At 40.0% G+C, this 21,636-nt stretch overlaps 1 protein-coding gene across 9 annotated transcripts in view; it reads left to right on the top strand.

The window, feature by feature from the left end:
- The window catches only part of GRIK1 (glutamate ionotropic receptor kainate type subunit 1), a 476,634-nt gene that overhangs the window by 284,216 nt on the left and 170,782 nt on the right, over positions 1-21,636 (top strand). For 6 of the 9 annotated variants that reach the window (XM_003410315.4, XM_010590326.3, XM_010590327.3 and 3 more), the window contains exons 2-3: positions 11,245-11,412; positions 14,918-15,175. The exons of 1 other annotated variant lie outside the window; for it this stretch is intronic. In XM_003410315.4, coding sequence (XP_003410363.1) covers positions 11,245-11,412; positions 14,918-15,175 — 426 coding nt within the window. The remainder of the gene's footprint in view (positions 1-11,244; positions 11,413-14,917; positions 15,176-21,636) is intronic. 2 more of the 9 variants (XM_023548471.2, XM_064273155.1) reach the window with 1 other exon arrangement.

The following is a 21,636-nucleotide window of genomic DNA, read 5'->3' as shown; positions in this document are numbered from 1 at the left end:
AAATAGGAAAACACAATAAACAAAAAGCCCAACATGTTCTCTGATACACCTACAGGTTTTATTTGCAAAATCAAGTTGAGAACTAGAGATTGATATTGGAAATACTGAATAAAATAACATTTTACAGAGACGACAGAATTGCAGCCATTAAAAGTAGCCAGTAGGAAATGTTCTTAAGACAGTTGGGATACTAAACCTATTTGCCAGCAAGAACACTTACAAGGCTTTGGTGTGCTGTCATGAGAAAAAGTCATTTTCGTGCTCTGCATTTCACCTCCCTTGAGAATACACACACAAGGTCAGATTCCTTATTTTTTTTTTTTTTAGGAAAATTTGGGGGAAAATAAGTGCTTTTCTCCAGATCGGACTTTAGGCTTCATCAACACTTGCTCCCCAGTGATGTTATCAGTCTCTTGGTTTTGAATACCACCTCTACGCTGAAGACCTCAAATCTGTATCTCCGTTAAATCCAGACGAGTACATCTAACTTCCTAGTTAACATCTTCATTTAGATTTCTAATAAGCATCTCAGAATAATCAGGCCCAAAATCAATGTCTCCTGCACTGGTCCTCATTTTGCAGGTCATAAAACTGTTGCCAGTTTTGACCTCTCTCTCACATGTGGTTTGTCAATAAATCCTGCCAGCTCCACCTTCAAATTTAACTAGAATTCAAAGATTTGCCATCACACCCAACACCACTAGCCTGTATCAAGCCACCATCATCTGTCTCCTGGATTGTTGCAAAAGACCTTTATTGCAAGAGCCTATTAAATAATGGAGCCCTGGTGGTACAGTGGTTAAGTGCTTGGCTGCTAACTAAAAGGTTGGCGGTTCAAACCCACCAGCCTCTCCATGGAAGAACGATGTGGCAGTCAGCTTCCCTAAAAATTACAGCCTTGGAAATCCTATGGGGCAGTCCTACCCTGTCCTGTAGGGTGGCTGTGAGTCAGAATTGACTCGATGGCAATAGGTTTGGTTTTTGGTTTTATTACCATTATAGCTTCTATAGCAGATCTCCCTGCTTTTTGTCCTTGCCCCGTCCTCCCTTTCAACCAGTTATTGGAGAGTTGATTCTGACTCACAGTGACCCCATGTGTGTCAGAGTAGAACCATGCCCCATAGGGTTTTCAATGGGTGATTTTTAGGAAGTAGATCACAAAGCCTGTCTTCTGAGGCACCTCTGGGTAGACTGGGACCACCAATCTTCTGGTAGGCAGCCAAGCACTTAACCATTCAGAGACTCTCCTCCCTTCAATCCACTTTTAATAAGGAACCCAGAGTGATCCTCTTGAAATGTGTCATATCATCTCATTCCTTTGCTCAAAACCCTCCAGTGTCTTCTTATCTTACTCAGAGTAAAGCCTAATGTCCTATTATGGCCTACAAGATCCTCCATGATCTGCTCCAGTCCACCCTCCTCAATTCTCTGAGCTCATCTCCTACCAGTCCGACACTGGCTCACCCACTGTCTTGGTTATCTAGTGCTGCTATAACAGAAACACCACGAGTGGATGCCTTTAACAAGGAGAAGTTTATTCTCTCACAGTCAAGTAAGCTAGAAGTCCAAATTGAGGGCACCGACTCTAGGGGAAGGCTTTCTCACTCTGTCAGCTCTGGTGGAAGGTCCTTGTCATCAATCATCTCCTGGTCCAGAAGCTTCTCAGCACAAGGATCCCTGGTCCAAAGTATGCACTGCGCTCCTGGCTCTTCTTGCTTGCTGGTAATGAGGCCCCTCTCCTCTCTGCTTACTCCTCTCTTTTATATCCCAAAAGAGACTGACTCAAGATACAACCTAATCTTGTAGATTGAGTCCTACTTCATTAATATAACTGCCTTTAATTCTGCTTCATTAAAATCATAAAGGTAGGATTTACAACACATAGGAAAATCACATCAAACGACAAAATGGTGGACAATCACACAATACTGGGACTTGCGGCCTAGCCAAGTTGACACACATTTTGGGGGGACACAATTCAATCCATAACACCCATCTGCAGCCTCCTTATTCCTCAAAAATAACACCAGGCATCTACTACCTTAGAAAATTTTGGTTTCCTCTGTCTGGAATGGTTTCCCATCAATATTTTCAGTGTGGTTTCCTCACTTCCTTCAGGTTTTTACTCAAAAGTCAACCCATCAGCGAGGTCTTCCCTGTTCTCTCAGCCTGTTAGTTCCTTCTACCTTGCTGAACACCCCCACTTCTAGAACGTAAGTGCTAAGGGGCAGAGATCCTTGTCTGTTTTGCTCATCACTGTATCTCCAGTGCCTAGTACAATGTCTGGCCCATTGTAGGCTAGGCCATCGATAAATAAATGAGTGGGCAAATGATTCAATGGATGAATGAATTCTTCAACAGAGTTAAGGACATGGCAAATGCAACCACTAGTTGAAATAAAAATTAAAAAACAGAAAATCTGTGTGTGAGGTATAATGTTATTGCATTTTAGAATGTTTATTATTGAATACATTTGCTGTTATAAGGTAAGTTGAGTCAGAATAATATTTTTTTTTTTACAGGAACAGATTGAGTCTTATTTTCCTGTGTGTTTTCTCATCATCAAATGAACTGGTTTCCCAGCTTTTACCCCACCAGCTGTCACAATGGAGTGTTTTTTTTTTTTTTTTTTTTTCCTTAAATTAGTTTTGGGAGGAAGGGGATAATTTTCATACCTCCCATCCATCACTCAGGCTCAGGCCTCATCAAGAGGGGGCTGGTGTGGAGTCACTAAGCAACAGTTCACCTGCTTCTTTTTACGATATATGCCTATGACAAGGCCTCGATTTCCATCCAACACATTATACTTGTACTGACCTTGATTGGGACACCTCCTGTTCCATAGAAAGCTAGAGACTTTCCAGTGCTCTTCTGGCAGCTTTCTTCTAGAAAAGCACATAGGTACCCCCAGCCCTAGAACGTATGCCCCATGCAATGATAACTGAGGGATGCTTGTTGAACTGAATTATACTGAGTTGTAAAGCTATGAGATCAGTGGAAAAGGCCTTTGAATGAAGACAGTGATTTGGAAGCAGATTAAGTAGCCCCATAAAATTAAAAAAAAAAAAAAATCAATCAATGGGACTCAGAGCCAGACTGGGTCCTTTACACATACAGGTTGCCGGGGTCCCTCCATGGGTATTGGATTCTGTACCTATAGGATGACGACTAGGAGACGTTGGAAAGCATTGCTTTGGATTTACTTCAGTTATGTTAGCAAAGACACAGCATTCGGTCCTAACCTTCTCTAAGTTCTACCCTATGCCTACAGTAATCATGTCGTAGTGGAGTTTGTGATTATAAACAATTCTCTTGGAAGTCAAAGTAGAATTAAGCACAAATCACAGACTCTCATTTGACCTCCCATTGAAAGCAACTTACTACACAAACATGATGTCTCCATCTGTGCTTTCCATTTGTGCCCATGCGGTCAAAAAACACAATTGCCCTATGTCCTAGTTTGACCTCATTGCTCAGGTTTCTACCCAACAGAGAGAGAAATACCACCATGGTAATGGAACTGTGCTACCTAACTGCGTACTGAGATTTCAAATGAGTTCCTTGCTGCTTATCTTAATTTCCTGTGCCATAAAGTCTGAACCTTGTTGGAAGAGGATATTACTTACATAGATATGATTTTCATTAAAATTATCCATTTTCAGCTTCAAGGTGCTTGGGGGAAAAAAAGAAGTTGATGTACAAAAAAAGAACACAAAAACCACACATTGCTTTGAGTTTAAAACCACTCCAGGATGTGGGCACACATTTTACTGTTCTATATCCTTCATTTAGCAACTCCAGGGGGCACGTTTCCTCAGAGAAAGGGGATGATGAACATAAAAGACAGAGCCTCTTAGCATCAGCCTTATTTTGTACCAACCTCTAGCCTTCCCAGCAAAGTATATTGGGAAAAATCAAAACAAAAAAATTTTGTGCCCTGGTAAACAAAACTTAAGCACACACATTTGTTAAGAAAAAAAAAACCATTCATTTTTCACAACTCATACCTATTCTGGTGTTACAAAAAGTATGATTTTACCCGTAACATTTTAAATGACATACACATTCATATAAGAAGTTAAAGTCTGTCTCACAAAAACCTTCAGTTTCTTCTGCTTTCTGATTCCTTCTGCTTGGACAGTATGTCCAAATCACAGTATGCTATGACATCATTGGCAAACAGAGGGGAGATGGGGGCAAGGCTGGGGAGGTGGACGTTAACAACCTCCTCTAACCAAAAACCAAAACAAACCCATTGCCCTTGAGTCGATTCCAACTCATACCAACCCTATAGGCCAGAGTAGAACTGCCCCATAGGCTTTCCCAGGAGCAGCTGGTGGATTTGAACTGCCAACCTTTTAGTTAGCAGCCAAACACTTAAACCACTGTGCCACGAATCCTTTCTTAAACCCCCTAATGGTGATAAGGTAGGGACTGTCCAACCATATCCACTCTATAAGATCTGATGTGTCAGCTGTACTCATTCAACCTGATTGGCATAATGGAAAAGATAAAAAGCAGTTTAACAATGCTTCTGATATTTCAGTTACAAACGAGGTGTAACTGTTAAGTCAGGAGAGTGAACACAGAAAGCCCAGCAAGCTGATTTTGAGGTATTGCGCCCTCACGCACATCATCTGCCATGCTCCACTTCCCAAGAGTCACGGGAGAAAGAAAAGGCTTGTTTTTCCATCTTGAACTATCAGATTCCTGCCTTCTTCCCTCACCACTGACCTGGTTTGGGTGATTTAGTAAAAGAGGAGGGACTGCTTTACCTCCCTCACTTGAGCCTCAGCTAGTTTCTTAGTTTCACTCTTCCTATACCCTCCATTAAAAAAAAAAAAAACAGTTGCCATAGAGCCAATTCCAACTCCTGATGACCCCACATGTGTTAGGGTAGAACTGTGCTCCATAAGGTTTCATTGGCTGATTTTTCAGAAGTAGAAATTTGGAAGACAGCTTCCTGGCCAACTAACTGGAAGAGATCCATATTTACACCTATTCCCAAGAAAGGTGATCCAACTGAATATGAAAATTATTGAATAATATCATTAACATCACACACAAGTAAATTTCGCAGAAAATAATTTATAAATGGTTATAGCAGTACATCAACAGAAAACTGCCAGAAAGTCAAGCTGGATTCAGAACAGGACATTGAACAAGGGACATCATTGCTGATGTCAAATGGATCTTGGCTGAAAGCAGAGAATACCAGGTAGATGTTTACTTGTGTTTATTGGCTTTGCAAAGGTATTTGACTGTGTGGATCATAACAAATTATGCAAAGACTGGGAACTCCAGAACACTTACTTGTCCTCATGAGGAACCTGTACATAGACCAAGAGGCAGTCATTCGAACAGAACACAGGGGTACTGCATGGTTTAAAATCAGGGAAGGTGTGCATCAAAGTTGCATCCTTTCACCATATTTATTCAATCTGTATGCTGACCAAATAATCTGAGAAGCTGGAAAATATGAAGAAGAACGGGGCATCAGGATTGGAGGAAGACTCATTACATCCTACTACTTATAGAAGATACAAACTTGCTTGCTGAAAGGGAAGAAGACTTGAAGCTATTTAGTGATGATCAGACTACAGCCTTCAGTATGGATTATACCTCAACATAAAGAAAGCAACAATCCTCACAACTGGATCAATAAACAGCATCATTATAAGTGAAGAAAAGATTGAAGTTGTCAAGGATTTCATTTTACCTGGATCCACAATCAACGCCCATGAAAACAACAGTAAGAAATCAAACAATGTATTGCATTGGGCAATTATAGTGCACAAGGCCTCTTTAAACTGTAAAAAGCAAATATGCCACTTTGAGGACTAAGGTGTGCCCAACCCAAGCCATGGTATTTTCAATCACTTCATATGCATGCGAAAGCTGGACAATAAATGAGGAAGACCAAAGAAGAATTGACACCTTTGAATTATGGTCTTGGCAAAGAATATTAATATACTCTGGACTTCAGAAGAAAGAACAAATCTGTCTTCGAAGAAGTACAACCTGAGTGCTCCTTGGAAGCAAGGATGGATGTGTTATCAGGAGGCACAGTCCCTGGAGAAGGACATCATGCTTGGTAAGGTAGAAAAACAGGAAGACTCTCAATGAAATGGAGTAGCACAGTGACTACAACAATGGGCTCAAGCACAGCAACGATTATGAGAATGGCACGGGACCATGCAGTGTTCCATTCTGTTTTACACGAGGTCAGTCAGTTGGAACTGACTCGAGGGCAGCTAACAACGACAGACTGCCATGCTTTTCTTCTAAGGCACTTCTGTGTGGACTGGAACCTCCAACTTTTGGTTAGCAGCTGAGCGTATTACATTTGTATCACCCAGGGATTCCGAACCTTCCATATTTTGTTGTTGTTAGGTGCCTTTGAGTCAGCTCTAAATCATAGACACCTTAGGAACAATGGAATGAAATGTTGCCAAGTCCTGTGGCATCCTCACAATCATTGCTATGTTTGAGCCCATTATTGCTGCCACTGTGTCTATATATAAATATATATATATAGCTGCTAGAATTATGAGAAGTCATGCTTAGCTTAGCTGAAATGAAAGAAAGAGAGAGAGAGTAAAAGAGAGATAGAGGTGCATTGACCTTAAAAGAAAAGGGAGAGAGAAGGAATGGACAAAAGAAGGGAAGGAAGAGGAAAGAACAAGTCAGAGATCCCTCCTCATGAACCCATATGACCCAGACATCTAAATGGCTGAGACCAGAAGTTGACTAGGTGGAGAGCTCCAAAGGCTTGAAATGTCTCCTTCACAAACCCACAAATCTCAAAAAAATCTAGTTAGCACCCCTGGATGCATCCTTCCATTCCTCCATCAGAGACTCCTCATTCCAGTTTTGACAAGTCTGAAATCATGAGAAGGAAGAAGAGGAAGGAAATTAGTGATGCTTAAATTCTCTGCCCTGGTGTAAAGTATTGGTCTGGCTCCTATTAATAACATTCTTCTGTTTCTACCAAATTTTACCATCTTGCTTTTCTTGGTGGCTCTCCAACCCACTATATACTGGTAGTCCTAATTTATGATGGTGTTCCATTCCAACAACTCTGCCATAAGTAGGTTCCGATGTGAGTCAAATATATCTTTTTATTTTTTTTTTTTTTAGTTTTCATTGTTGCCTTTTAATATCAGTATCTTTATAAATCCAATCTTTGAACATTTGCAAGTGAACTCCTGAGAATGATAACATCAGCAAATTACACCCTACAACATTGTACATAGTACATATTACTAATGATAAGATGTAACAAAGGAAAAAAAACAAAACAGATGGGCGTAAGTGCTGTTCATCATAACTTGAATGAGTTTTAAGTTGAGGACTGTCTGTACCTCACAACCCTGTAGGTTTTTGATATTTACTGACAGCCCTCTCTGAGGAGAGAAGGGAGTGTGATGGGATATTCAGCTCATGACACCATTTATAATGCTGGGTGGTGAAGGAATGAAAGAAAATTGCACTCAAAATGACAAAACAGATTTCACATGCACACTCCCTAAACACACGATAATAAAAATTATAATTCACTGAAACCCAGGCACTGTCAGCTTTATGTAGAAGGTAACTCTATGCCGAAGAAGCAATTTGGAGGTAAACCAGCAGACCTATGATTGGTGCAAATTCCTCTTCTTGTCCTCCTTATCCATGTGTGATAAAGATGCCAACCAATGTCTGGGGGGAACGATGGAGTTTTCAGGGCGTTTTCACTGCATTGTCTCATTTACTTTAAAGAACAATCCTCTGAGGTAAGCGAGGCAGTGTTATCACCCACATTTAGAGATGAAGGACATCAGAAATAACTTGATGAACTTCAAAAAACTAAGCTGGGGAATCAGGCAAATTTGATTTTGAATTCCTACTTTGTCACAGACAAATCTTTGTGACTTGGAAGAGGCTGGGTAAAATATGTAATCTTCCTCTTCATCTTTTTCATTTAAGAAAACAGGAATAATACCTTCTACCTTCAAAGTGAAGGAGTGCTGGTGGTGCACTGGTTAAGAGCTTGGCTGCTAACCAAAAGGTCGGTGGTTTGAACCTACCAGCTGGTCCTCGGGAGAAAGATATGTTAGTCTGCTTCCATGAAGATTACCTGTTGCCTTTGAGTCAACTCTGACTCATAGAAACCATGTAGGATATAGTTGAACTACCCCATGGGCATCTAAGGAGCAGCTGTTAGATTCGAACTGCTGATCTTTTGGTTAGCAGCTGTAGTGCTTAACCACTGTGCTACCAGGGCCCCTCCATGAAGATTACAGCCTTGGAAACCCTATGGGGGCCGTTCTACTCTGTCCTAAAGGATCGCTACGAGTCAGAATCAACTCAACAGCAAAGGGTTTTTGGACCTTGAAGGTGATGAGGTTTAAATGAAATATACGTGGAAGAGCTTTTTCATACTAACTTTTCTTTCTGAGACATAAAAATCCACTTCAAAAGGCAGTAGGTGGACCAAGGTCCAAAATTCAGAACTTCTACCCAGGTGCTCTTTTGCTCCAACCACTGACATCATTCAGATTAATGGTGCTCATGTCTAGGCCAATGGTTGAATTTTTCTCCAGTTGCAACGTGAATGTCTTAAGATGGTGATTCTAAATAAGACCAGTCACTTAGCTTGAGGGTTCTCACCACATGGTTTGGACATAGACAAGTGAACAAATAATTGCTAATAATTACTGTGGAAGTCCTGTCACAAACAGCTCTCTGACCTTAAATCAATTGTGGGTCAACTTGATTGTGGCAGTAAACCCACCTCACCTCTGGCTTCTCTGCTGATCAGGAGTCTATGAGCTTCTTACTTGCTGCTGAGCCTCCACAAACAGTTCTGAGAGAGGCCGAAAGTCCATCCCCAAGAGCCTGGGCTAACTATTGTTCTGATAAAAGAAAACCACAAATTCACTTGAAGAGCAAAATTTGTACCAATGCTGATTTTGGAATAAATTTCCAATATGGATTCTTATATAAAGAATTACAGGTTAATCTAGTCACATAGTTGGAAATGTTTTCAGTTACGGTTTCTCAAAAGACAAGGGAATGATCTAGAAATAAACGTCTCTTACATAAGCAGCCCATAAAAACCAGAAACATTTCCAAAAGAAGCTAAAACAGTTCAATACGATTCTTAGATTTTGCTATCTGGCAGAGTACTTGATAATTTAATAAAGAAAACCAGCTTAGCAAGAAATCACAATAGCCACAACAAATATATATGTATAGTTTTAAGTTTTATATATATTTATATACGTAACTTTAAAATAATTTTTAAGTTATATATATGTATAGGAAACCCTGGTGGCATACTGGTTAAGTGCTATGGCTGCTAACCAAGAGGTAAGCAGTTCGAATCCACCAGGTGCTCCTTGGAAACTCTGTGGGGCAGTTTTACTCTGTCCTATAAGATCGCTATGAGTCGGAATCGACTCGATGGCAGTGGGTTTGGTTTTTTTGGTTTTGATATATGTATATATATAACTTAAAAATAATTTTTAAGCTTTATATATAAAAATTTTTTTTTTTTTGTAACTTTAAAATAATTTTTAAGTTTTATATATGTGTGTATGGAAACGCTGGTGGTGTAGCGGTTAAGTGCTACAGCTGTTAACCAAAAGATCAACAGTTCAAATCCACAGGGGCTCCTTGGAAACTCTATAGAGCAGTTCTACTCTGGCCTATAGTGTCACTATGAGTCGAAATCAACTTGACAAGGTTTTTTTTTTCTATATGTATATATGTATGAATATGTACAAGTTATATATACACATATAACTTAAAAATTATAGATGCCTATTTGTTTATTTAAAAATTTCAAGGTAGAATCAAGGTTATTTCTTTTAATAAGGGTCTGTCAACTGGAGTTCTAAGAAAATAGAATGTTCCTAGAGATGCGTCATTTGTATTTTTTGATTTTCAGTCTCAGATTTTTCTTCCTCTATGTTCTTCTTTCTGATTGGGTAGAGAACTTAAAGCACTTGCAAAGCAATCTGGCATAGACAAGTTTGGAGAAAAAAACAAAACTACAACTGGCCTTCAGTAAGGAATAGATCAAGGGCGAGAGTAGGTGAAGAGCAGCCTGCTAGTTACAGATATTCAGGGGGTTCAGCAAGTAAGTTTTTTCAAAGGGAATGAGGAATATTGGTCAAGCAAAGAGTAAGTTAAGTGGAAGCCAGTTAAGAGAGCTTCTGCTCTAAGTCCCGTGTGTATTGATAATCCCACTGCAGCTCTTGACGAACGTCTAGATTGTGCAGTTCACAGTGTTTGAATTGTTTCTCTCAGTTGTGAATGTCTCAGGCAAAGTCAGAGCTGAGTTCTGTGAGGAATGCTTTAAGCACAAGGGCACGTGTTCTTGCTCAGTGGAGAGAAATCATTTCTCCAGAAAGAGGCTGCAAGTTTGCTTTGGGGCAGGACGAAAAACAAAAACAAAAAAAGTTCTTTGAGCCTGCCCATGCACTTTGGAAAGTACTGGAATATGGCCCCATATTTCTGAGTCACAAAATACACAAGAGATGTTTTCATCCTGGAAAATCTAAGTATCTCTATGTCCCATCTCATCCTCAAGCAACCCTCTGTGTGATTCCTCCAGAGTCTAGACTGTCTGCTTCTGAATAGAAAGTTCTTCATTCTAATAAAGGATGGTTCTACCAGGATATGGAGTCCTGGTGGTGCAATGGTTAAGCCGTTGGCTGCTAATCAAAAGCTTGACGGTTCTCTTCCACCAGTCACTCCTTGGGAGAAACATATGACAGTCTGCTTCCATAAAGATTACAGCCTTGGAAACTCTATGGGGCTGTTCCATTCTGTCCTATAGGGTCGCTGTAAGTCAGAATTGACTCAACAGCAATGGGTTACCTGGATACAGCTCAAATAATGTTCAAGTCAAGCACAGTGTGATTCATGTCCAAACTGAAATCTCTCTCCATTGTTTTATCAGTTGCACTTAACCTGGTACTCAGTATTCAGAATATACTTGCCCTCTGAAAGGTTTATACAATCCAGCATTGGATTTGAAACCTTCAGCATACGTATGCAGCTGAATCTATTTAAGGTGACCCCCATGGAGAAACTTCACTTTGAACACCAGCTTTGGGATCTGCTCTGACCTTTCCTATATTTATTGTTTGGGGTCTATAGTTTGCATAGTTAATATTCTTCTTTCATTAAAAAAAAAAAAAATGTGACTAACGTAACTAATGCTTTTTGTGCATCTCTTTTGTTCTGCAGGAGGGATTTTTGAAACTGTGGAAAATGAACCTGTTAATGTTGAAGAATTAGCTTTCAAGTTTGCAGTCACCAACATCAACAGAAACCGGACCCTGATGCCTAACACCACGTTAACCTATGACATCCAGAGAATTAACCTTTTTGATAGTTTTGAAGCCTCACGGAGAGGTAACTCTTTTTTCACACTTTTAAAAGCTTCTTTGGGGGATGTGTCTACAAGTCACCTTTTCGCTATGTGCCCTTTGTCAAAGCAGACATCTAGGCTCCAATAGATTGCAGGAAATTTCACTCCTCAAAGTCACTGACCGGTACAGTCTGCACTAACCTAATGGATGTTGCCCAGCACTGTTTTCTGGGCCTTTCTGATTAGCTTACCCTTCAGTGCCCTCGACCCTATGATTAACCGGTTCAGCTGTGAATGGAAAATGTCAGGCTTGATCTGTTTTTCCTTGCTGAAGCTGAGATACCACCATGAAATCGGACAGTGCCGTCAAATAAAACTTTGTGGAAGGTCATATCCATGCAGCATGTGGAAATACCCTTGACACACATAGTCCATGCCCTGAATTATAACAGGTCGTAAAGTACTGAGTTTAACTAACATCTTCTCAAACTTTTTTTTTTTTTTTCACTCCTGTCCTCAATTTCAGAGAAATATGAAGATTTAGCTTGTGAGACTAATCTCTGCATTTGTTTTTCCTTTTCTTCTGAACGGGAGACAAGTGCCTAAAACAGTAATTTAATTTATATGTAGACTGCAAGGCTTCTCGCATGGAAAGATTCATTTGGAATTGTAGGGCTTGTGTAGACGTCTCCTAGACACTTCTAGAATGACTCTTTGAAGAACAGTCACATTCGATATAGTTGAAGCTTAGCTGCTAACAAGGGCTCTGTCGAGTCTCTATATGTAGGCGTTTGTGTGGAAACAAAGGCTGCTTGTCACCACCGAATAAGAGGGGCTCTTTACCTCATTGAGGAATAACTTGCTCATTAAAAACCCCCTTTGAGTGGCGTACCATGGACGCCATATTTGTGCTGATTTCCAAGTAACTGAATACTGGTTGTTTCCATATAGAATTAACCTAGTTAATTGTAGGATGTGTTCGCTCAATACACCCTTATGCAAAAATCCTAGTGTTCTTTACAAACAAATGTGATGCTCTTTTTCCTAGGTGCACAGATGGAAAGTGAATAAGTATGATGATTTTCCCCACCCCCGTGGCATGAACTTAGTATAAGAATATTTTCTTGTTCAAGGTGAATGGAGTTGGAGATACTATACAGCTCAGAGTTGTCTATGAACAAATAATAAAGCTTTACGTTTACACAGCACTTTAAAGTTTACATCTTGGCAGACATTACCTCTGTGGATTAGATCTTGCTTTCTCTCTCCACACACACACGCACACACACGCACGCACACGCTCGCACATGCACACTCACACTTACACGCATTGTGGAGCAAATACCTGAGAAAGCCAATCACATGTAACAGTGATACATCAACCCACATAAAATTTGAAAGCTTTCTTGTGATCTGAAATATCTGCCATACTTATAAATTAAACCTCAAAAGCTTCTTAAAACTGGTAATTTGCTGGCAAGCGGAATTCAAAAGGATTGATTTTCTGTCAAGTAATATTAGCATCCCAAGGCTAAATACTAGCAGGAATCTCAAGACACCGCTTAAGCAAGATAAAACAGCAGTTCACAAACTCTCATTTGTTTCTTGCCAACCAATGAAAACACACCTAGGAAATGAACTTCTGAGGGAAAAGGACAGTTTACCCCTAGGTACTTCATGTGATAAACTATACGTTGCCATACGTCATGTGGTCACTCAGCACTGAATCAGGAAGCGTTCCTTGTAAAGGCTGTCAATGTTTGCTACCCCGTAGATATCTAGACTATGGATATTGAAAAATTATGTGTTAATTATTTTCTGTAAATCAAGGCAAGTAATTTTTACAAAGCCATATACTTTTTCTACTTTTATTTACAGAATGACATTATTATAAAAAAAACTAACAAAATTTTGTTTATAAATTTAGCTATTATTTCATTCTGACATTCAATTATTATCTCCCAGCAGATCTGAATTTCTTTAAAATAGTACTGAAATATAAATTTGAAGATATGATTAAGCTTCTATTTAATGACTGCCGGCATAAAATGTGTAGGCATTATTCTACATGATTGAGAGGAGAAAGCGTCCCAACCTTTTTGGAAAGGAGTTTGGTAGTATGTGTCAAGAAACTCAAATATCAACACTGTTTAATTACAGCTGGTAATTCATGTCCTGAGAATCTGCTCTAAGAGAGTAATCTAAGATTCAGAGAAAAATATAAGAACAAACATGTTAACAATAAACCAAGAAAACCAAACCCCGTGCCGTCGAGTCGATTCCGACCTATAGGGTTGCTATGAGTATGAAGTTAACAATACGATTATGTTATTATTTATAATAGCCAAAAATTAGGAGCAACTTAAAAGTCCAATATCATAGGAATAGTTAAATAAATAATGATATAGCCATGAAATAGGCTATTCTACAGACACTAAAAATGTATTTCTGAAGAATTTGTACTGATTTGGAAAAAAGGGTATATTCTCGTGTTAAATAAGGCAGTTTATCACATTATATCTATATAGTAATCCCAATTTTTTTAATAAATTGAAACAACCAATTATCAATAGGTAGTATCTAAGATGATAGAATTACAAGACTGATTTTTTTTTTTGTCTTCTTTCTTATACTTTTAAGTAGGCTAAATTCCCTCAATGAGTATATATACTACTATAAGGAAAAAAATCCATAATGTAAATATTAATTTTTAAATACACATTAACTTAGTTTTGTCAGGCTATGTGTTGGCTGATACTGAGGTAGAGAGACAGCAGACACTGAGATGGGGTTCCTGGGCTCTGGTTCATACATGCCACTGCCCAGTGATCATGATTCATCCCAATGTCCGTGACATGAGTGGGTTGGCCCAGTGTCTTCGAAGATCCCTTTTAAGCAATGTTATTCCATCATTCTGTGCTTAACTGGGCATAAGTACCACTTACAAACATTCATTCCCAGTATTTCAATAACCTGGAACTCCTTTTCCAGTTACGGGAAGACAGGAGCCAAACCACTTTGCGATCACCCAGAGGGTCCTTTTCTTGAATTATTTGACCCCATTAATACCTTCATTGCCACCCTGCCATATGACAGAACTTAATTCATATGACTTTCATTTGGCAAATGGCATGTGGAGTACCCCTGAATGTACCCAGGTAAGACCACACCAAGCAAGCGATTTAGACTCCATCTGATTACAAGTTATGAAGTAAGACCAACCCCCAAAAAACCAAACCTGTTGCCTATTTCGACTCATAGCCACCCTATAGAGCAGTGACTTGTTTTTATTTGCAGCGAGTTGGCCTTGTAATGTATTGCTAATCAGTTCTGCATTTTCATCCATCGGTAGCTTAACATATCAGGAATATTGGAAATTGGACCGAGTGAGTGTATTTCCTCAATACACAGATGGGGAGTAGGAGGAAAGTTTTCAATAGTGACTAAAAAGAAGAAGTGTGAAAGGAAAAATTAAATTCACACAGTTCTCTCTTCCTCCTCCCTCTTCCCTTCCTCCCTCTCCATCCCCTCTTTGTGCCTGGACATCAGCGTGTGACCAGCTGGCTCTTGGTGTGGCTGCTCTCTTTGGTCCTTCTCATAGTTCCTCCGTCAGTGCTGTGCAATCTATCTGCAATGCTCTCGAAGTTCCGCACATACAGACCCGCTGGAAACATCCGTCGGTGGATAATAAGGACTTGTTTTACATCAACCTCCATCCAGACTATGCGGCTATCAGCAGAGCGGTCCTGGACCTGGTCCTCTATTACAACTGGAAGACAGTGACTGTGGTGTATGAAGACAGTACAGGTATGGGACACACAGCATAAAACTTCACCTGGCAAAGTCCGGTTTGAACAGAGGGAACCAAAGTGTTCTACAGGCATTAAAATCACCAGCTGTAGTTCTTGAAAAATGATCTCTTATACGAAGCTAATTGAGTTCTCTAAAGTAATTTCAGAAAGCCATGTGTAACTAATTCAAATTTCTTATGGTTAGTTGATCCTTTCTAATGATCCTTCAATCATCAAACTTAGGGAGATTTTTCACATAAATATCACCTTGATATATGTTGCAATCCAACCAAAATATTAAAGATGTCATTTCATTCATCCAACTCTGTTAAGACTGTGGCCACAATTCTATTCCTTACGTAATGCAGAGAAAGTTTGAAAATTACCATGGAGTACAATTCCAAATTGATTAGTAGCTCTGTAACCCACTCCCATTGCTGTCAAGTCAATTCCACTCAGAACAACCCTATAGGACGGAGTAGAACTGCCCCATAGGGTTTCCAAGGAGCGGATGGTGGATTCAAACTGCCGACCTTTTTGGTTAGCAGCCAGGCTCTTAACCACTGCGCCACCAGAGATCCAGTAGCTATGTAAAGGTCTACAAAAGCTTCTAAAGCAGATTCACAAAGAGGAATTCAGTTAGAGGTTCTATCAATAAAGCTGACTATTTCATGGAAAAGGGAGTACGAAGCTCTGGTGATGAGCCCTTAGTGAAGTATGTATCATTGGACCTGCTTGTTTTAGGATGAAGGATGGACGTATGCTGCTCAGTGTCTTGTCCTCACTAGGCGCTTTCTCTGGCTTCTCTAACTCGCTGACCCTCCCCACTCTGATACTTCTTTTCCTGGCACTTCCTTTTTGCCGTCTGCTTATATTTTAGGATTGGTCAGCATTCAGGCCTCCTTTTCTTCAGTTTAGACTACCATTGACTCTCCATTGTCCACGTAACGAGACCCAAAACCAAAAAAAGCAAACTCACTTGCCATTGAGTCAATTCCAACTGATGGCAACCCCATGTGTGTCAGAATAAAACTGTGCTCCACGCGGCTTTCAGTGGCTGATCTTTCAGAAGTACTTTGCCAGGACTTTTTGCGGAGGTGCCTCTGGATAAACTCAAGCTGTCAGCCTTCGGTTTAGCAGCCAAGTGCTTAATCATTTGTCCACCCAGGGACTCCTAATGAAATAAGAACTCCTCTAATCAAAGCCCTTCACCATCTAGCCATAACCTGCATTTTCATCTTTGTTCACCCAGACTCTAGCCTTTCTATACCCCCATTATCCTTCCATCAGTTAGAATCAAAGCCCTTCACCATCTAGCCATAACCTGCATTTTCATCTTTGTTCACCCAGACTCTAGCCTTTCTATACCCCCATTATCCTTCCATCAGTTAGGATGAAGAACTCACTATTTCTTACATACCCGCAAGCTCTTCCCAGCTTTAGACCTTTTCCGAGGATGGGTCCTCAGTTTGGAGGATTATCTGCACAACTCCCAGGGGAGTGAATACCCACTCATTCTTCAGGATCCACTTCTTTGAAGCTGAGATGTTTATAGGGTTCAATAACAATTTGTAAGCACAGGCATTATACCACATTATATCACAATTATCTGCGTATATGTCTATGATGCTGGAAATTTCTAAAAATTGGCATTTTATGTTATTTATCTTTATAATCTGTTACAGAGAGCAAGTGTTTAGTAATTACATGTGGAAGGAACAATACTAGTGACCTTCTGAGTATCTTTTCTTCAAGGATGAAAGCTTTCTTTCTCTGATCTATTTAAAAAAAAAAAAAAAAACTGCCATGACATTAAGTCTGACTCATGGCAACCCCATGTGTGTCACAATGTCCATAGAGTTTTCAATGGCTGATTTTTCAGAAGTAGATTGCCAGACCTTTCTTCAAAGGCACCTCTGGGTGGACTTCAACCACCAACCTTCCAGTTAGCAGCTGAGCTTGTTAACCTTTTGCATCACCGGGGACTCCCTTTGATCTATGCATTTGGTAATAAGACTGATAAAATGTTCAGTGAAAATGAATACTTTCAAACTTTTAAATACAATTTCGATTTTCAATGCCCCTTTCACCAAGCACTAGCACTTACTATTCCCCAGGGGACGAGAGCAGCCTCTTTGACATTGAACTCTGTTTCCCTTTTATACCATCAGATAAAGTGAGCACTATGGTTGGAAATGTGTATGTTCTTATACCTCATTTCCTTTTAGGAAGAAGTGAACGTAGGTGATTGGCCATGTAATTCATAAATATTATATTCAAAATAGTCATATTGGAAGACTAGCCCACAGACTGTCACAGTTTTAGAGATTCATCCACTTGTTGTGAAGGAAGAAAACATATTATCAAAGGAACCCCAACAAGCTTATTCAAAGAGCCTTGAGATAGACTAGCATGTTTTAAATGTAAGCATAGTTAGATCTTTCATGTTGCCTACCTTTGTTAAATAGAGAATTCCATGAGCTAATAGAATCATGGTATTTCTCAGTCTGTGGTGGTCTCTGCAGCAACATCTTCTCTCATGATTTCTGCCAATACTAGCAGAGCAGGACCATCCAAAAGAAAAACAAATCAGTGAATGATGTTGAAAAAATCCATTGCCGTCGAGTCGATTCTGACTCATAAGCGACCTTATAGAACAGGGTAGAACCACCCCATAGAGTTTCCAAGGAGCACCTGGTGGATCTGAACGGCAGACTTTTTGGTTAGCAGCCATAGCACTTAACCACTACGCCACCAGGGTTTTTGATGATGTTGAGACTTCATTTAATTAAAGAAAGACTTAATTTAAGAAAGAGTTCTGCTAGAGGTGTGGCATAACTCTTGTAGATTTCAAATTGCATTTAGACAAAATATAACCAGAGAAAAGTTGTCACAAAAGGTGATGTCTTAACCACTCTTCTGATGTCATGTGAGTCACCATAAGTAACACCCATTTTATACAACAGAAAAATCAAACTGGCATTTCTATCATCTTTTACAAGAAGCCAGAAGGTACTGTTTTATCCCTGTGAAGTTCACCTGAGCACAGTTGTTCAATAAATACTTATTGAAATTGAAAGTCCAAAATGATTTCATATGTTGCCCATTGGAGATCATTCATGTTATAATGATTTTGCCTACAAAGACATTAAAAATGTAAATGAATAATCAATTGAGCCATTAAATTGGAACCCAGAGAGTAAACAGGTCAACTGAGATCAATAGAAGTAGACATCTTGTGACTCTACATGGGTTTAATACTGCTTGACTAAGGGTTCTTGGTAGCAGCAATTTTAAGCTATAAAAAAGAAGAAACTTACTAAACCTGCAGGAAAAGGAAGAACTTAGGTGTGCTCAGCGCCTGCCCCCTCACCAGTTGAGTATCCATTAAAGAGTACTTCACTGGAATCTGTTTAGGGGTTTGTTAAATAGCCTGAAGCCAGCACAGATGTTGAGGGACCAATGGCCCATTACCTCCATTGAAGTCAATGGGAGCAGCGTGCAAGTCTCTAAGGACAAAATTCAGTTCACTAGCTACTAGCAGGCAGAATTTTGTCCTCTAGACATTAAAATGTAAAAAGATTCTAGAGAACTCTTTTTAAGAGTGGGGAAGTTTTGTCTGGCCTCATCTCTCCATTTCCTGGATGCTCTTGCCATCAGTTACTTCTCTCTGATTCCGAGGTGACCCCAGGGGACTAGAAATTGCTGTCCATTGGTCATCCACTGTGCTTCATTAGACCCCTGGTGGAAGCCTAGCTTCTGTGCTTCACACTCATCAAAAAAGAGCTGAGAAGCTGAGCACCAGATGCAGTGTGCAGTATATATTGTCAGCAGTTTCTGCTTTCTCAAAGCAAGCCAATGGCAGTGAAATGTAGCCACAGCCACTTCTGGAGAGCAGGGCTCAGCAAACTTTTTCTGTAGATAGTTGGGTAGTAAATAGTTGAGACTTTGCAGGCCATACGGTCTCTGTCATAACTACTAAACTCTGCTGTGGCGGTGCGAAAGCAGCCAGAGACGATATGTAAATGAAGGTGCGTGGTGTGTTGAAAAGTTTCCTTTTTCTAGAATTATGAGAAGAAACATTAGAAAATGTTCAAATGAAGAAAAGTAAAAGAACATAAACAAAAACATCCAATAAAACCACCACGTGTACAATTTTGGTATATATTCTTCTAGACTTTACATAGATTATTTATTAATTGGTTGATAGATACATGCATACATACATACATATATGGATAGATGGGGGATGGGTGGGTAGGTAGATAAATAAATAGATGATAGGTGGATAGATAGATGATAGGTAAATAGATGATAGACAGATAAATATAGATAATAAACAAAAAATGAATTGATGGTGAGATAAAGAGAAAAAATGATGGATGGATGGATGGATGGATAGATACAGAGAGAGACAGACAGACAGGGATGGATTCCCTTGTTTTATGAACATTCACAGCCAGGCATTGTTCTAAGCCCTGGGAATATACCACAGACAAAAATATCTCTGACCTCATGAAGCCCACAGTTTACTTAGCTAATGAACAAAATATGTAAGTAAATATTTGGTGTGTTAAAAAAAAAAAAAACCTAAACCCACTGCCATCAAGTCGATTCCAACTCATAGCGACCCTAAAGGACACAGTAGAACTGTCCCACAGAGTTTCCAAGGAACCCCTGGTGGATTCGAACTGCTGCCCTTTTGGTTAGCAGCCATAGCTCTTAACCACTGCACCACCAGGGTTTCCATTTGGTATGTTAGATGGTAGTAAATTTTATGAAGAAATATAAAGCAGCAAAGGGCATTTGAGAGGCTGGGGCAGTGACGGGATTGGCAATTCTAAATAAGGAGACCCAGAAGACCTCCCTAGAAAATAACATTTGAGTAAAAACTAAAAGAGGATGAAGGGCAAACCACTAGGGTCAAGGGGACAGCATTTCAGATTTCAGGCAGAGGGAACAGCAAAAGCCCTGAGCAGGAACATCCTTCTGCTGGCAGCACTGTGCCTGAAAGCCACCATGAAAATCTTCCCTATGTTAAAGGATTTGCATATGCAAATACCTGAACAAAGAGCAGTATCGTGAATCATTATTATAGGCCTCCTCAAGCTATATATTTAGGCAAAATCTATGTAAGCAAAAGGGAAAGGATGTTTCAAAGAGAAACTTTTCCTGTTCTACAATTTACCTTATGGATAGACCTGCCTCCCCAAATCCAGAACTCACCCAGTACTGGGGCAATTCTAAATAAGGAGACCCAGAAGACCTCCCTAGAAAATAACATTTGAGTAAAAACTAAAAGAGGATGAAGGGCAAACCACTAGGGTCAAGGGGACAGCATTTCAGATTTCAGGCAGAGGGAACAGCAAAAGCCCTGAGCAGGAACATCCTTCTGCTGGCAGCACTGTGCCTGAAAGCCACCATGAAAATCTTCCCTATGTTAAAGGATTTGCATATGCAAATACCTGAACAAAGAGCAGTATCGTGAATCATTATTATAGGCCTCCTCAAGCTATATATTTAGGCAAAATCTATGTAAGCAAAAGGGAAAGGATGTTTCAAAGAGAAACTTTTCCTGTTCTACAATTTACCTTATGGATAGACCTGCCTCCCCAAATCCAGAACTCACCCAGTACTGGGGCCCTGGTGGTGCAGTGGTAAGGAGTTGGCTTAAGAGCTTGGCCGTTAACCAAAAGGTCGGCAGCTCAAATCCACCAGCCGCTCCTTGGAAACTCTACGAAGCAGCTCTCTGACCTGTAGGGTTGCTATGAGTCAGAATTCACTAGATGGTGATGGAACAGGACTCCAACACTTACCTCAATATAGGTATATGGTCATTGAGAAGGTTCACATGCAGAATATATAAGGTTGAAATAATTAAAATATTTAGGCTGCAATGAAAAAAAATTAAAGAATTAGGAGGCAGGTGGCTACTGTGTCAACAAATATCTGAAGAGCCACTGAATGGAAGAAGGCTTGGCCAAACCCTCTGGGTGTTCACAGGACACCAGTGGATGGAGAATTAGAGAAGCAGCTTTGGCAGCAGTTAAAGGAAGAACTTCTAACCCTTAGAGCTCTCTGGGGATGGGATACATTTCACCCCAAAGGACCAGGGCCTCCAACCCTGGAAGAGTTCAAACCCTAGCTGTGGGACCCTTTGTCACAGGTGGAATGACAAGGATTCCTACTGTACATGAGACTTGCCCTGGATGACACCAAATTCATTTTCAACTCTGAATAGGTTGTTTTTTCTAAGACCCAAACTTCTGTTGCATGGCACCATTTTAATGCCACCCTGTTAGAGCATATGTTTCTTTACACTCAATAATGATGTCTGGTTCTGCCATTCACAAATATTTATTAAGCACATACCATTTGCCAAAGCCCTGGTGTCACAGTGGTTAAGAGCTTGGCTGCTAACCAAAAGGTCCAGTTCAAAGCCACCAACCACTCCTTGGAAACTCTATAGGGAAGTTC

Source organism: Loxodonta africana, chromosome 20 (assembly GCF_030014295.1).
Source record: "Loxodonta africana isolate mLoxAfr1 chromosome 20, mLoxAfr1.hap2, whole genome shotgun sequence".
NCBI lineage: Eukaryota > Metazoa > Chordata > Mammalia > Proboscidea > Elephantidae > Loxodonta > Loxodonta africana.
Note: the sequence above shows the minus strand (reverse complement) of the source record. Positions and strands in the feature narration are given on the sequence as shown.